This window comes from Somniosus microcephalus, chromosome 4 (genome assembly GCF_052327205.1).
Source record: "Somniosus microcephalus isolate GS21.2 chromosome 4, FLI_Smic_1.0, whole genome shotgun sequence".
Taxonomy (NCBI): Eukaryota; Metazoa; Chordata; class Chondrichthyes; order Squaliformes; family Somniosidae; genus Somniosus; species Somniosus microcephalus.
Window position 1 is genome coordinate 163,323,086 of NC_140990.1, and position 16,204 is coordinate 163,339,289.

A 16,204-nucleotide genomic window follows, 5' to 3' on the forward strand; every position below is an offset into this window, starting at 1 on the left:
ACTCACCCATCGTTCCTGTCCTCACTAACCTACATTGGCTCCCGGTTCTCCAAAGCCACAAGTTCTCATCCTCATGATTAAATCCTTTCATGGCTTCATCCTTTGTTATCTCCGTAGCCTCCTCCATCAAACCCCCAAACTCTCTGGCCTCATGTGCATCTGCCTCCTATTCGCCCCACCATTGGCGGCTGTGCCTTCAGCCGTTTGGGCCCATATTCTGGAATCCCCCCCCCCCCAAACCCCTGCGACTCTCCACCTCCTTCAAGATCCTTCTTAAAACCCACCTGTTTTGACCAAGCTTTTTGTCACGCCACCTAATGGCTCGCCATCCAGTATTTTCTGATTATGCCTCTGTGAAACGCCTTGAAGCATTTTTCTACGTTAAAGGTGCTACATAAGGTGCAAGTTGCTGTTTGCACTGGCCGCTGTTATGACAATCAGAACAATGTAAATATTTGTGCCTTGCCTTCCCACCACTTCATGGTGCTGGTATTCTGACTAAGTACTACATGAACATGATGCATAATCTATATTACAAGCCCTGCACACTTCCCATAAGTGTCAAGCTTAGATCCTGCCACACTTAGGTGATCACATTTCAGACATCAAACTAGCTTATCCTCTGACTCACTATGAGGAATGCCGTTGAAAATCTGCCAGTCTTTAAAGTGTTGCACAAAAAGGACTATCATTGGCACTTATTCATTGGTCATTATAGAAATAATGAATACTTGAGAAACCTGCATTTATACAGCCCCCTATGATGCCACTGAAATGCCTCAAAGATCTTCACTTTTTGGAGTGCAGAGACTCTTGTTATGCGGGCACACTGGTATGCAGACAAGCTTAGTCAAATCACTGTTGGCACAAATCTACACAACTACACTTTCAGTACAAGTGACTAGGTGGTGGGCAGAATTAAGAACTCAGTACAATTTCTCCTGCCCCTCCTGCCCACAGATGCTTGATGCCCACAGTGCCCATACTCCCACTCCAGCTGATACTGGCGAAATGAGTATGCAACGGAGTGAAACTCGGGTGGGCTCTGCAATGAGCGGGCGATCCACTCTGCCAGGATGCCACCCAGGTGGCGAAGGTGAAAATTACAAACCCCCCCCCCCACCGTGGTGTCAATCCCCCTCCTCTACCTCACTCAAGCGGCCATTCTTCACCTATCAGCCCAGCTAGTGAGCGTCAGCAGCCCAGTGGACTGTGGAAGGCATCCGCGTACAAATAAATACGCTTTAGCTGGACTCACTGGATCGCCATCAGGAGCGTTGAATTAAAATGCTGCTGCTGCTGTCTGGTTGAGATTAGCTACGTTAGCAAGGAAAACAACAACCTACATTTATATAGCGCATTTAGCATAGTAAAAATATCAGTCGGCCGGCCTTCCATACAACACAGTGGTAGGGAGGGGGCGTCGAATTCTACCCCAATATCTTTTTACTGTATAAAACAATAACTTGCATTTATACAGCACCTTTAACATAGTAAAACATCCCAAGGCGCTTCACAGGTGCGTTATCAAGCAAAATTTGACACCGAGCCACATAAGGAGATATTAGGACAGGTGACCAAGAGCTTGGTCAAACAGGTAGGTTTTAAGGAGCATCTTAAAGGAGGAGAGGTAGAGAGGCGAAGAGGTTTAGGGAGGAAATTCCAGAGCTTAGAGCCTAGGCAGCTGAAGGCACGGCCGCCAATGGTGGGACAAAGGAAATCGGGGATACGCAAGAAGCCAGAATTGGAAAAGCGCAGAGATCTCGGAGGGTTGTAGGGCTGGAGGAGGACAAAAAATTTAAATTGGAGGTGGTGCTGGACAGGGAGCCAATGTGTGCATGTGCAAGACGGTTTTAGAAACATAGAAACATAGAAGATAGGAGCAGGAGTAGGCCATTCGGCCCTTCGAGCCTGCTCCGCCATTCAATGAGATCATGGCTGATCATCCAAATTCAGTACCCTGTCCCTGCCTTCTCCCCATATCCCTTGATCCCTTTAGCCTCAAGAAATATATCCAACTCTTTCTTGAATATACTTAATGAACTGGCCTCCACTGCCCTCTGTGGCAGAGAATTCCACAGGTTCACCACTCTCTGGGTGAAGAAATTCCTCCTCATTTCAGTCCTAAATGGCTTACCCCTTATCCTTAGACTATGACCCCTGGTTCTGGACTCCCCGGCCATCAAAAACATCCTTCTTGCATCTAGTCTGTCCAGGCCTGACAGAATTTTATAGGTTTCGATGAGATCCCCTCTCAATCTTCTAAACTCCAGTGAGTATAAGCCCAATCGACACAATCTCTCCTCATACGTCATTCCTGCCATCCCAGGTATCAGCCTGGTGAATCTTCGCTGCACTCCTTCCATGGCAAGAACGTCCTTCCTCAGGTAAGGCGACCAAAACTGCACACAATACTCAAGGTGCGATCTCACCAAGGCCCTGTACAACCGCAGCAAGACATCCTTGTTCTTGTACTTGAACCCTCTTGCTACGAAGGCCAACATACCATTTGCCTTCTTAACCGCCTGCTGCACCTGCATGCTTACCTTCAGCGACTGGTGCACAAGAACACCCAAGTCTCTTTGCACTTCCCCTTCTCCCAATCTATTGCCATTCAAATAATAATCTGCCTTCCTGTTTTTGTCACCAAAGTGGATAACCTCACATTTATCCACATTATAGTGCATTTGCCATGTTTCTGCCCAATCACCCAACCTGTCCAAATCGTACTGGAGTTTCACGACATCCTCCTCACAGCATACCCTCCCACCCAGCTTTGTGTCGTCTGCAAATTTGGAGATATTACATCCAATTCCCTCGTCCAGATCATTAATATATATTGTGAACAGCTGGGGTCCTAGGACTGATCCTTGCGGTACCCCACTAGTCACTGCCTGCCACTCGGAAAACAACCCGTTTATTCCAACTCTTTGCTTTCTGTCCGCCAACCAGTTCTCTATCCAAGTCAATACCTTGCCCCCAATCCCATGTGCCTTAATTTTGCATGCTAATCTCTTATGCGGGACCTTATCGAAAGCCTTCTGAAAGTCCAAATACACCACATCCACTGGTTCTCCCTTATCTATTTTACCAGTTACATCCGCAAAAAATTCCAGTAGATTAGTCAAGCATGATTTACCTTTTGTAAATCCATGTTGACTTTGTCCGATCCAGTCACTGCTTTCCAAGTGCTCTGCTATTACATCTTTTATAATGGACTCTAGCATTTTCCCCACTGCCGATGTCAAGCTTACTGGTCTATAATTCCCCGCCTTTTCTCTACCACCTTTTTTGAATAGTGGGGTAACATTAGCTACCCGCCAATCCATGGGTAATTGTGCATGCAGGAAATGGGCTGGTTCAAACACAGATGCATAAAAGGCACAGCATGCGTGACCTTGAAATGAGTCCGCTCTTGCATGCACACAGCATTTTTTAAGAAAACCAATAAAAAAAGTTGGACTTTTGATGTCTGGTTTTTGATTATCAAAATTACTGGTCTGTCACTCCTAAAACCAGGCTGTGGGGGGTGGGCTGTTCAGGGCAGGGGGGTGGAGGGGGGAAGAGCGTCAACTGCTGGTAGTCCATTTCTCACCTGAAAAACAGGAGACCACTTTGGACACCCATTTGCCCGCCTGATTCAATTTTCAGGCAGGCCTTTAAATGGGTGCCCAGCGCTCCCGCCCAAAGGAAGAAAGAAAGGAACTTGCATTTATATGGCGACTTTCACAACCACAGGACGTCCCAAAGTGCTTTACAGCCAATGAAATACTTTTTGAAGTGTAGTCACTGTTGTAATGTAGGAAACGTGGCACCCAAATTGTGCACAGCAAGCTCGCACAAACAGATAAATGACCAAATAATCTGTTTTTTAGTGATGTTGGTTGAGGGATAAATATTGGCCAGGTCATCTCCCGACAGTGGCATTGGGCGGCGATCACGAATACAACACCAACATCACACCCATTTTGGGGAGAACAGTAACAGCAACAACTACCTGCATTTACTTAGCACCTTTAATGTAGTAAAATGCCCCAAGGTGCTTCACAGGAGCGTTATCAAACAAAGTTGCCATGGAGCCACATAAGGAGATATTAGAGCAGGTGACAAGAGGTAGGTTTTAAGCAGTGTTTTAAAGGAGGAAAGAGAGGTGGAGAGGCGGAGAGGTTTAGGGAGGGAATTTCAGAGCTTGGGGCCTGGGCAGCTGAAGGCACGGCCGCCAATGGTAGAGTGATTAAAATCAGGGATGCACAAAAGGCCAGAATTGGAGGAGCACTGAGATCTCGGAGGGTTACAGAACTGGAGGAGGTTACAGAGATAGGGAGGAGTGAGGCCCTGGAGGGATTTGAACAGAAGAATGAGAATTTTAAAATCGAGGTGCTAATTTGAAAATCTTTATCAATCCCCCCAGTGTTTCAAAATCAGGGGACTGGTGGTTGTACCGCAGGACACGAGACTTCAACATCATTTACAGTTCAATCTGTAACACTGAATTCTGTAATCTATATAGTTAATGCTGCTGTTTCCCTGGAACACTGTAATGACTAGAGTTAATGCTGCTCTCTTGTTGCACTGTAATGTATAGAGGTGGTGCCGCTCCCCAACTGATACCCAGAGTCAGGGCCCTTAGAGTGAAATTGGACTTGGACAGTCACGCAAAATGAGCCATAGTGAATTGTCTGCCCCTTTTGCAGCCTGCCGCATTTTCTTTCTCATGGACTGCGAAAGAAAAGTGAATCAGGCGGGGTATAAAATGCCCTGTTGATTCGCTAGTGCCCATTTTCTGCTACTGTCAAAGACCAATTTTACCCCCTCCATTTATTCCCAGTGCCAGGGCTGTAGGACTCGTTTGCACCCATTCTGTTCTGAAGACACCAACCCCTTGCTGGATTGTAGTTCATGGGCATCAGTTAACACTTGACATTCGCCTCCTCGCCACCCCACCTCCCCCCCCCCGACATAGGTGAGTCTTGACCCGTCATTCCGCCAGATCACTCCCAAACAGGCTTCAGCCAGTTCTGACCCAGAAATAGCAGTCGGGGTCATATTTCCATCATAGGACACTGGACGCCCTTTCAAAATGGCGGCGGATGCATCGCCGGTGTTAATGGGGCGGTAAGGCAACCAACGCCATTTTGAGGCTGTTAGCACCGGGCGAGGGCGGAGAAATCAACCCCAGTTACTCTCCGCTGGAAACACAGGTGCAATCTGGAACTAGATGTCTGGGGAATTATAGACGCAAAGCCATATTGTATCATCCTGTGATGCAGCACACTGAGATTACCAACCTGCTGCACTAACACATTGACTTGCTTAAAAGAAAATGAACTAGTTTAATTGAATTTTCTACCTTCCATTTATTAGGAATGTCAGCAAACGTGCTTAAAGTTAAGCCGTCTGCACAGAATCACATTGACGCAGTAAAGGTCTGCGCGCAGCTTGGGGCAACAGAGTCACTCCCACAGTTGCTCACCAGGTGAGTGTTGGATAACCCTACACTTTTAATAGCAGATTTGCTGATGTTAGAGACAGTAATATGTCTGACAATGAATAACAATATTATTGTTTCAAAACACTCATCTGAAGACTTCATACAGAGCAGTACACACAGTCCTACATCTAGAAAACTCACGTGTAACAAACTCCTCAGGAATGACGAGCGATTGATTGTCCAGGCCATTCATGGTACCTATCCTTGAAGGTAGCCAAAGTTCCTAACTAAGATTTTCTTTGTATCCCTCTTTTTTACCATTTTAAAAACAAATATTACAAAATATTTGCAGCACAGAAACAGGCCATTTGACCCAACTGGTCTAAGCCAGTGTTTATGCTTCCCACGAGCCTCCTCCCACCCCTCTTCATCTCACCCTATCAGCATATCCTTATATTCCTTTCTCCCTCACGTGCTTATTTAGCTTCCCCTTAAATACATCTATGATATTCACCTCAACTACTCCATGTGGTAGCAAGTTTCACATTCTCACCACTCTCTGGGTAAAGAAGCTTCTCCTGAATTTCCTATTGGATTTATTAGTGACTGTCTTATATTGATAGCCCCTAGTTTTGGTCTCCCCCACAAGTGGGAACATCTTCTCTATGTCTACCCTATCAAACCCTTTCATTATCTTAAAGACCTCGATCAGGTCACCCCTCAATCTTCTCTTTTCTAGAGAAAAGATCCCCAGCCTGTTCAATCTTTCAATCTAGCATACACTTTCTAATTCTTGCTGAGTTTTAATGATATCTTCCTGAACTATGATTTTACTCAGAAACGTCACTGTGATTAAAAGGTAGGATCAGCCAGCATGCAGTTTAAACCAATTCTGACCTATTCACGTGGTTTACCCATAATTGCTACATTAGCTGTTCGATCAGTGATCCCTATTAAAAACAATGTAAAAAAATATCTATATTCTTACAGTGAGTCCCCAATTCTGGTCCTTGCTGTCAGATAAAGGTGGCAAATAGGTGGCAGGAATCCTTCAAAGAGATGGGAGAAAACATCAGAGCAATTTTGTGTGGAAGACTTTAATCTGCTCACCTGTGCTGGCCCCAGAGAACGTTGGCAGAGACCAGGGCCCACACTCAGCTGCCTGTTCTCTCTACAGATGCATGACCTGCACTGCCCCCATGACAGAACCAAGTTATGATGAGGTTAAATACTTGCTCAAGGTAACAGCTGACATTTTAACCAATATTTAAGTTCAATGAGTTCTGTTTGTAATTTCTCTCGGGTTTAAGGATTTCAAAAAAAAATGAATTGCCACTCACTCTAGCTTGCCCAACAGCGACATACTTGCTGCCAGAATTCTAATTTCTCATTCACCTTGGATAATTACTCTTGAAATTCCAATAGGAACAGCTGTGAGTAATTATCGGGCCAGCAATTATTCCCATTTCCAAGTAATTACCTGTGCAACTGAAGGTCAGCGGAGAGCTTAAGACTGTGACAGTCAGACAGTGCGCGGAGTCATGGCGGGAGCGGAATCAAGCGGAGGGGGGCATAAAACGGGCAGTGGAAAGTTGGGCGGGATGTATATTGGGCGTACGATCCGCTAGCACCCGCTTTACTACCCACTGAAAGTGAGACTTTACCCGGTCAATGCGAAATTACGGGCTGGGAGAGTGATTTACTGAGGTGCCCGCCTGGCGGGTGCAGTGGAATTTTCACCCCAGTTTGAGTACATCATCAGGTAGTGCTCTATAGGGGCAGTGGAGGTCATTTTAACTTGGGCCGATTGTGTAAAACAGGTGATATTGGATCGGCCACTTCTCCTGATTCTCACATCTAATGGGCAATTGATCAGCCCATTTTACACTATCACGCAAAGTTAGAATTACCCCCAACATGACTTAGAGTCATAGAATAATACAGCACAGAAGGAGGCTATTCAGCCCATCGTGCCTGTGCCGGCTCTTTGAAAGAGCTATCCAATTAATCCCACTCCCCTGCTTTTCCCTCTAGCCCTGTTCAAGCATTTATCCAATTCCCTTTTGAAAGTTACTATAGAATCTGCTTCCTTTCAGGCAGCACATTCCAGATCACAACAACTCGCTGTGTTAAAAAAATGTCTTCTCATCTCCCCTCTGGTTCTTTTGCCAATCCTCTGGTTATCGACCCTCCTGCCAGTGGAAACAGTTTCTCCCTATCTAGTGCTGTTGGTTCTAGAGTTCTGGATTTAATGGGGGAGCGGGCAAGAGAGACTCAGTGAATCCCACTGCCCCGCGTTGTGAAACTGCCAGAGTCATCATATTTCTTCACTGTCCTACACGACTGAGGATTCCTATGCCAGTTATAAAGGGACTCATACTATAAGCGCAACATGAATCATGATAAATGTTCCCAATATAAGATTGTAAAACAGTCCAAGTCTGGTCCCTAAATTTCCCTGGGCCCCTGGGCAGAGGAGTGGGAAATGCTGGCTTCACCTCAACACAGACTGACAGCAACAAAAGCAAAATACTGCAGATGCTCGAAAACTGAAATCCTAACAGAAAATGCTGGAACTACTCAGCAGGTCAGGCAGCATCTGTGGAGGGAGAAACAGAGCTAAAGTTTCAGGTCGATGATCATTCAAGAAAAGTCCCCGACCTGAAACTTTAGCTCTGTTTCTCGCTGCACAGATGCTGCCTGACCTGCTGAGTGTTTCCTGCATTTTTCTGTTTTGATTACAGACTGACAGCACATTGGTTTAGTAACAATAAACACAGATCACGCTCTCTAGACGGGCATATGGGCAATAAAAAGCAAGTACCTAAACCTCATCAGAATTATCAGAATGCACTCCTCCCACATCGCTTCAATACTTATTTTCGGAATGCAGTGCCTTAAATCTACTCCAAGATGCTTAATTAGCTTGTTAATGGTCTGGCGTCTGATAGATATGTTTTGCAGTAACAGTTTACCAAACAGATTTAAGTAATTAACTGTAAATCACTTCATTAAATGGTTTTAGTGCAAACAGTTATACTGGAGTAGATTAGCACCAACTGTCACCAGGAGAGAATGTGTCCACTGCCACTCTGAATATCTCAGGATCATTTATCCTGAAACACATCATCACCGTGGAAACTCACTGCACCACAAACCTACAAAACAGGGTAAAAAAAACCCCGCTGTGTTCAGGAGAGAAGAATTAGAAATCTGAAGCACAAACAGGACATGCTGAAAATGCACAGCAAGTCTGTCAGATCTGAAGGCGAGTAAAGGCGGGTTAACAGTTCAGACCTCCACCCAAAACCTTTAACATGCTCTTTCCCTTTCATGTCTGCTTTATATTCCCATCACTTTCTGCCTGCACTTGAAAAGTTAATCGATTCTTACCCTCGGATACTGAATCTGCTCAGCATTTCTGGTTTTTATCAGCTCAGTGGGTAGCATCTTCGCCTCTGAGTCAGAAGGTTGTGGTTCAAGTCCCACTCCAGGGACCTGAGCACATCAATCTAGGCTGACACTCCAGTGCAGTGCTGAGGGAGTGCCGCACTGTCGGAGGTGCTGGCTTTCAGATGAGACTTTAAACGAGGCCCCATCTGTTCTCTCAGGTGGACATGATCCCATGGCACTATTTTGAAGAAGAGCAGGGGAATATTCCCCGTGCCCTGGCCAATATTTGTCCCTCAATCAACATCACTAAAGCAGATTATCTGATCGTTATCGCATTGCTGTTTGTGGGACCTTGCTGCGCGTAAATTGGCTGCCGCGTTTCCTACATTATAACGGTGACTCCACATCAAAAAGTATTTCATTGGCTGTAAAGCGCTTTGGGACGTTCAGTGGTCGCTATAGAAATGCAAGTCTTTCTTTTATTGCAGTCTTCAGGAGCTGGTCACTTTGCAGCCTAGTCGTGCCTGCTCTTGTCTCCAGCCACAGCTAGCCAACAAGTGCTACTGGGGCCAGTGTGGAACAATCTGCCTCAGTCTGCAGCGTGTCGGTGTCCTGGGTTGAGTGGGGCGCAGTGTAGTAACTGGCGGTACCTTACCCGCAGGAAGGAGAGGTCTCTGTTCCGGTCGATGTTGGTGATCTCCAGGTTGCCCATGACAACTTCGCAGTTTTCATAATTCTTCCGGAGTGCACGGTACTGCTGCTCCAGGTCGGAGAGGGTGCTGAGCTTGTTCTCTGTCCCGGCACATACTGTTACGATTTAAAACACAAGAGAGGAAGAATTAGGGATCCATCGGCAGAACATTTTTTTCAGTCAATTTTTTTTTGGATCAGTTGAATTTCATTATAAAATTGATTGTTTTCTTCAGAACACATAAAAGAAAATTAATTGATGCTCTAACCTCACACATACAATGTTCGCTCTGTACGTAAATGTACAGAGCCATCAATCAAATAATCTCTTAACCATAAAATGAGCTGACAATCAAAGCGTCCCTCTCTCAGCTGCGTAAAATTGAGTGACTTTACAGAAACCAAGATTATTGTGCGTCTAAAAATTAGTTCAGCTAATTATAAAAATCCTGATTTGAGATTGTTGACTAGCTATGGTGTCACGGTATTGTGAAATGTTGCAATGGTAATGAGAACATTAAACTCTATTTACACAGACACCGAGCGCTAACATGTTGGTGATTTCAATGAAAGGAAACGGGATTTGCAGGGCTCAGAATGAGCAGTAATAACCAACAAACACATCATCAACTCCAGACGACAAATCAAACCAACGTGTACTCTTTTAGTTTGGACCAAAAACAAATTTGACTGTAAATTAACAAAGGTTGACGGCACTCCAGTCCCCGCGGCGCCCACCGGTCGCGGAAATACAAACCAACGTGTAACGTTGGAGAGACTGAAACACAGATGCAAATATATCACTTTGGGGGTAAACTGCACGGACATTTGTGTTAGGTTGGGGCTGGATCGAAAACAAGGTCATTGAGTTAGTTTTGAAACTGGGGTCTACAAGCGGTGAGATTCCTGTCGGGAAAACTGGCTTGGAGGAGTTACTGAGCCCCACAGTGCAAGGGGAGTTGTGCTCACACCCCCAGGGTATGGTAGACTAGTGGTTTCTGATCACCTGAGGCTAGATATAGAGCACACGGTTATTTATTGACTTGCTGTTTGCTGTATACGAATAAAAATACTGTTGCAAAGATAGCATTAATCCTCGAGGAACAGCACCTCATCTTCCGATTAGGCACTCTGCAGCCTTCTGGTCTCAATATCGAGTTCAACAATTTCAGATCATAACCTCAGCCCCTATTTCATTTTCACTTATATTTTTCCACTCCTTTCCTTTCCCCCCCCCCCTTTCCTTTTGTTTCTCTCTCACACCTGGCAGCTATCTTTTGCCCTGCCAGTACACTTTACACCTAATCACAGCCTATTACCATCTCGTCTAGCTTCTAATCTCTTTTACTTCTTTTGGTTCTTTTATTCTTTTGTCCGATCGCAGCCCTGCCTTCGATCTAGTTCCTTTTCTCTCCAGTTTTGAAGAAGGGTCAAACCCGAAACGTCAACTCAAATTTCTCTCCACGGATGTTGCCTGACTTGCTGAGTTTTTCCAGCATTTTCTGTTGTTATTTAGCATTAATCCTTTTTTGGATAACGGACTTGGTCTTTAGGACAGGAAGACCGCAGGTGAATCTCAAATGTTCCCCGACATGGAAATGTTTGGAAACCACACTTCCATTTGGATTCATCCAGCCCACCGTGACACAGTCAAAGTCGGTGCTTACTCTCGAACTAAGCTCAAGACATGAGGGAGTTGAGTAAATACGTGGTTACTTCAACTGCCTATTTTATTTTATATATTTATATATATGTTCACAACAGTTATTACCCATCCCTAGTTTCCCATGTAGTTTGGGACCCGAATCACATGTAGTCACCAGGGGTACAGATGGCAAGGTGACATCAGTTGGGGTCACAACCCAGCAGCTTCCATAGTGCTAGCCCACAAGATTTAACGAACTCAATTTCCCAAGGTGGGATTTGAAGTTACAACCGCTGGATTGTTACTCCAGTACCAGAACCACTAGGCTATCGTACCCTAGGCATGTTAACACAGCTCCCCATGCACTGTTGGACTCAGTGACATCATTAGGGCTCACTTTATTTAAAGAAACTATTAAATGATATTAATGACAATGTTTTATAATGGTGGGGGTCATTTTAACCTAACCCGTGCAGCAGAAAACTGTCAGGCTCTTACATAGAATGACATAGAATGTACAGCACAGAAACAGGCCATTCAACCCTATGGGTATTTATGCTCCACACGAGCCTCCTCCCAACCCTCTTCATCTCACCCAATCAGGATATCCTTCTATTCCTTTCTCCCTCATGTACTTATCTAGTTTCCCCTTAAATGCATCTACGCTATTCACCTCAATCACTCCATGTCGTAGCGAGTTCCACATTCTAACCACTCTCTGGGTAAAGATGTTTCTCCTGAATTCCTTACTGAATTTATTAGTGGCTATTTTAGATTTATGGCCCCTAGTTTTGATCTTCCCAGAAGTGGAAACATCTTCTCTACATCAACCCTAGTGAACCTGTTCAGAATTTTAAAGATTTCTATTAGGTCACCTTCCAGCTTCAGTGGAAAGTAATATAGGGATGGGGTGTAAACTGACGGCTCATCCGAACCCATCAGTTTCCCACTGGGCAGGTTAGGTTCGAATAACCCCCAGAGTCTCTAAGTGATGAGAGTAATAACCTGTCCAAAAAAAGCAGTACTGTATTCTCTCAAAATGATGCTATGCAACATCCCCAGACAATGGGGCATAGTGGTTAGCACTGTTGCCTCACAGCGCCAGGGACCCGGGGTTCGAATCCGGCCTCGGGTGACTGTCTGTGTGGAGTTTGCACATTCTCCCCGTGTTTGCGTGGGTTTCCTCCGGGTGCTCCGGTTTCCTCCCACAGTCCAAAGATGTGCGGGTTAGGTTGATTGGCTATGATAAATTGACCCTTAGTGTTAGGGGGATTAAATACATGGGGTTACGGGGATAGGGTGGGATATGTGTTGGTGTAGGGGTTACGGGGATCGGGTGGGATATGTGTCGGTGCAGGCTCGATGGGCCGAAATGGCCTCTATCTGCACTGTGGGGTTTCTGTGATTCTGTGATTCTGTGAATGGAATAGTGTCTTACTGTGCAATATTAGTAACAAACACCTTTACCACACATGTACAAAATTCTTATCTCCGGTATCTTATCAAAGGTGTTCACTTATTTAATTAGGTGGCGCTGTCCTTAAAATAGCAAGCAAATTAAATGTGTTTGTTACTGATTCTGTACAGTGTAGTTTCAACTTTTATGATGTTACGCTCAAATACTGGGTAGAGAAAACTGTGAATATATACTGAATATTGGTCAGCTCAAACTGTGAATATATACTGAATATTGATCAGCTCAAACTGTGAATATATACTGAATATTGATCAGCTCAAACTGTGAATATGTACTGAATATTGATCAGCTCAAACTGTGAATATATACTGAATATTGATCAGCTCAAACTGTGAATATGTACTGAATATTGATCAGCTCAAACTGTGAATATGTACTGAATATTGATCAGCTCAAACTGTGAATATGTACTGAATATTGATCAGCTCAAACTGTGAATATATACTGAATATTGATCAGCTCAAACTGTGAATATGTACTGAATATTGATCAGCTCAAACTGTGAATATGTACTGAATATTGATCAGCTCAAACTGTGAATATATACTGAATATTGATCAGCTCAAACTGTGAATATATACTGAATATTGATCAGCTCAAACTGTGAATATATACTGAATATTGATCAGCTCAAACTGTGAATATATACTGAATATTGATCAGCTCAAACTGTGAATATATACTGAATATTGATCAGCTCAAACTGTGAATATATACTGAATATTGATCAGCTCAAACTGTGAATATATACTGAATATTGATCAGCTCAAACTGTGAATATATACTGAATATTGATCAGCTCTTGGGGCCAGAATCAGTGTTCCAATTAATTTTCACTTCCAAGATTTACAGCTGTTGTTTTATTAAAATGTGCCAATCCTGGGCCCGTCTTACAGCATGCTTCACACCTAGTACACTCTGGGTATCACAATCCACACACCTTTACTACAGAGCTGCACAGTCAGCTGCTGGGCTGGACGTATGGCCGCTCTGTGAAAGCTGGGTGTGGAGTGGGTATTTGGGAGAGAATGAGAGCGAGATGGGCTATTACCCAAATGGGATTCCATGAGTGCAGGTAGTGCTTTGGCAGTAAGTGGGTGGGGAATGTGGAGCGCAGCAGCTCTTAAAGGCCTGCTGTTTATTTTTTTGTCGGCTGATTGTTGTGGCTGACTGTCCTGGAGAAGATGACCATCTTCCCAGGATCAACTGTCTTCTTCAACAAGGAGACTCCGAATGTACAGCTGGAGGTGGTACAGCAAAGGAAGGTGGCAATTTTGGTGGCTGAGGTGGTACTCTTTAAACTGAGCCAATGTGTAGCAAGCATGGCAGGAGGTGGGAAAACAAGCACGTGCGGTTTCCTACATCCACAGGTCATAGGAACGAATGAGGATGATGTTGCTTGGACTGAAGAGTAGTGTCAGGGTACAGCTGACTAAATTGCAGCCTCTGAAATGAAAGGAATGCCTGTGCCATGGATTCACCAAGCACTGAACCCACAACAAGGTGCCTCATCAGCAATATTAACCGGGAAAGCATCATTACATAGAGTCTCCAGCACAGGAACAGCCATTCGGCTCAAAAGGTCCATGCTGGTGAGGTCCCACCCCTCTTCATCTAACCCTATCAGCATTTCCCTCTATTCCTTTCTCCCTCATGTACTTATCTAGCTTCCATTTGACTGCATCTTTGCTATTTGCTACACCCACTCCATGTGTTAGCGTGTTCCACATTCTAACCATATCAGCCAACTTGGACACCTGAGCTACAACGTCAATGTGGTTGCAGCTGGGACACTGCAACTACTAAACACAAAGGCTTCCCTTGCCTTATATAACTGCACATGTTTTGCCACCAAGCCTTGGCTCAGTGGTAGCACTCTAGCCTCTGAGTCGGAAGATTAGGAGTTCAAGGCCCACTCCAGAGACTTGAGCACATAATCTAGGCTGACACTCCAGTGCAGTGCTGAGGAAGTGCTGCACAGTCGGAGGTGCCGAATTTCAGATGAGATGTTTAACCGAGATCCTGTCTGCCCTCTCAGGTGGACGTAAAAGATCTCACGGCACTATTTCGACGAAGAGCAGGGGAGTTCTCCCCGGTGTCCTGGCCAAATTTATCCCTCAAACGACACCTAAATAGCTGATCTGGGCATTTATTTCATTGTTATTTGTGGGAGCTTGCTGTGCGCATAATTTGGTTGCCACATTCCCAACACTGCCCCCAGTGATTACACTTCAACAGCACTTCATTGGCTGAAAAGTGCTTTGAGATGTCCTGAGTTCACAAAAGGCTCTATATAAATGCAAATTAGTCTTCTTTCTTAATTGGCAAGAGAACCAGAGGTGACATATGGAAACATTATTTTACGCAGTGAGTTATTATGATCTGCAATGCACGGCCTGAATGAGTGGCGGAAGGAGATTCAATAATAACTTTCAAAAGGCAATTGGATAAATACTTGAAAAGGATAAATTTGTTGGGCTATGAGGGCAGAGCAGGGGAGTGGGGCTAATTGGAGAGCGCTACCAAAGAGCCAGCACAGGCATGAGGGACCGAATGGCCTCCCTCTGTGCTGTATCATTTTATGATTCTATGAAGTCCCTTTGGCACCTCAAATTACTTGCATGCTTAATAGTCATCATTAAAGGCAGAATTGGGGAGCACCTCATGCTCCATCCAAATGCTGGAAGCATCTGTTTTTAAAGGAAAAGTCTGCTCACAAGGACAGGAGCTGCTCTGGTGGCAGGTCAGCCTCCATGAGGAGTTTGCCCTACAAATCATGGGGGGGATTGAAGTTTTAGAGGGTGGGGTAAGGCTTGGAGAGTTGGTGGCACCCCTACAAGCTGTGTTCTATTCAACTTCTTGGTCGCCCCTTCAAGATCAGTAACGCGCTGTCACCTCTGCCCATCCACACCATGGCACCATTGGACTCGCATCTGTGTGTGGAATCCTGCCCCGCAAATCCCATACTGACTAATGTTCCCTTTGTGTAGGGGCATCGTGCAGGCTCATGACAAAGAGGAGAGCGAGAAAGCCTGGTACTGAGAGGGGGTGGCACCTGGTGAGGCACTGAGCACCAGTGAGGAGGAGCAAGTGTGGGGTGAGTGGAGGGAGGGCTAGGTTCATTCCTTACAGGGTCTGAATTTACATATCAGCAGAAGGGCTTCACAATCTTCAGAACTCTTCTGCATGGAGTGACAGAGAATATGCAGCAGCGCTGTGCAGCCATGTGAGAGGAGTTCGGAGTGAGTGGCAACTCCAGCGCAATATGCAGAGGGACCGCCAAGGACGGACAGCCCAACTTGCAGTCAAGGCCTTGGGCCGCAGCTTGCAGGAGGCTCTCAGCCTGGCCTCAGAAGGCGGGGCATTGGCTTTGAAAGACCCAGGCACCTACTTGACACTCCCTCATGACCACCCAAGATCTGTCCTGGCACAGATGCCTGGTCGACCTAGCTGCTAGGACATGGCATGATGAGGCATGGATGAGGCATTTATCTCTCAAGGTGATGACCCATCTGCTCCTCTCAGTGACCCCACCCCCTGCAAAGGACTGCAGAGAGGAGCCCTGTTC

The 16,204-nt window shown here is 45.3% G+C and overlaps 1 protein-coding gene across 2 annotated transcripts in view; it reads right to left on the reverse strand.

The window, feature by feature from the left end:
• Window positions 1–16,204, reverse strand: part of erbb4b (erb-b2 receptor tyrosine kinase 4b) — a 1,694,493-nt gene that overhangs the window by 1,209,513 nt on the left and 468,776 nt on the right. For both annotated transcript variants that reach the window (XM_085985415.1, XM_085985416.1), the window contains exon 2: window positions 9,480–9,631. In XM_085985415.1, the coding sequence (XP_085841541.1) occupies window positions 9,480–9,631 (152 nt within the window). The remainder of the gene's footprint in view (window positions 1–9,479; window positions 9,632–16,204) is intronic.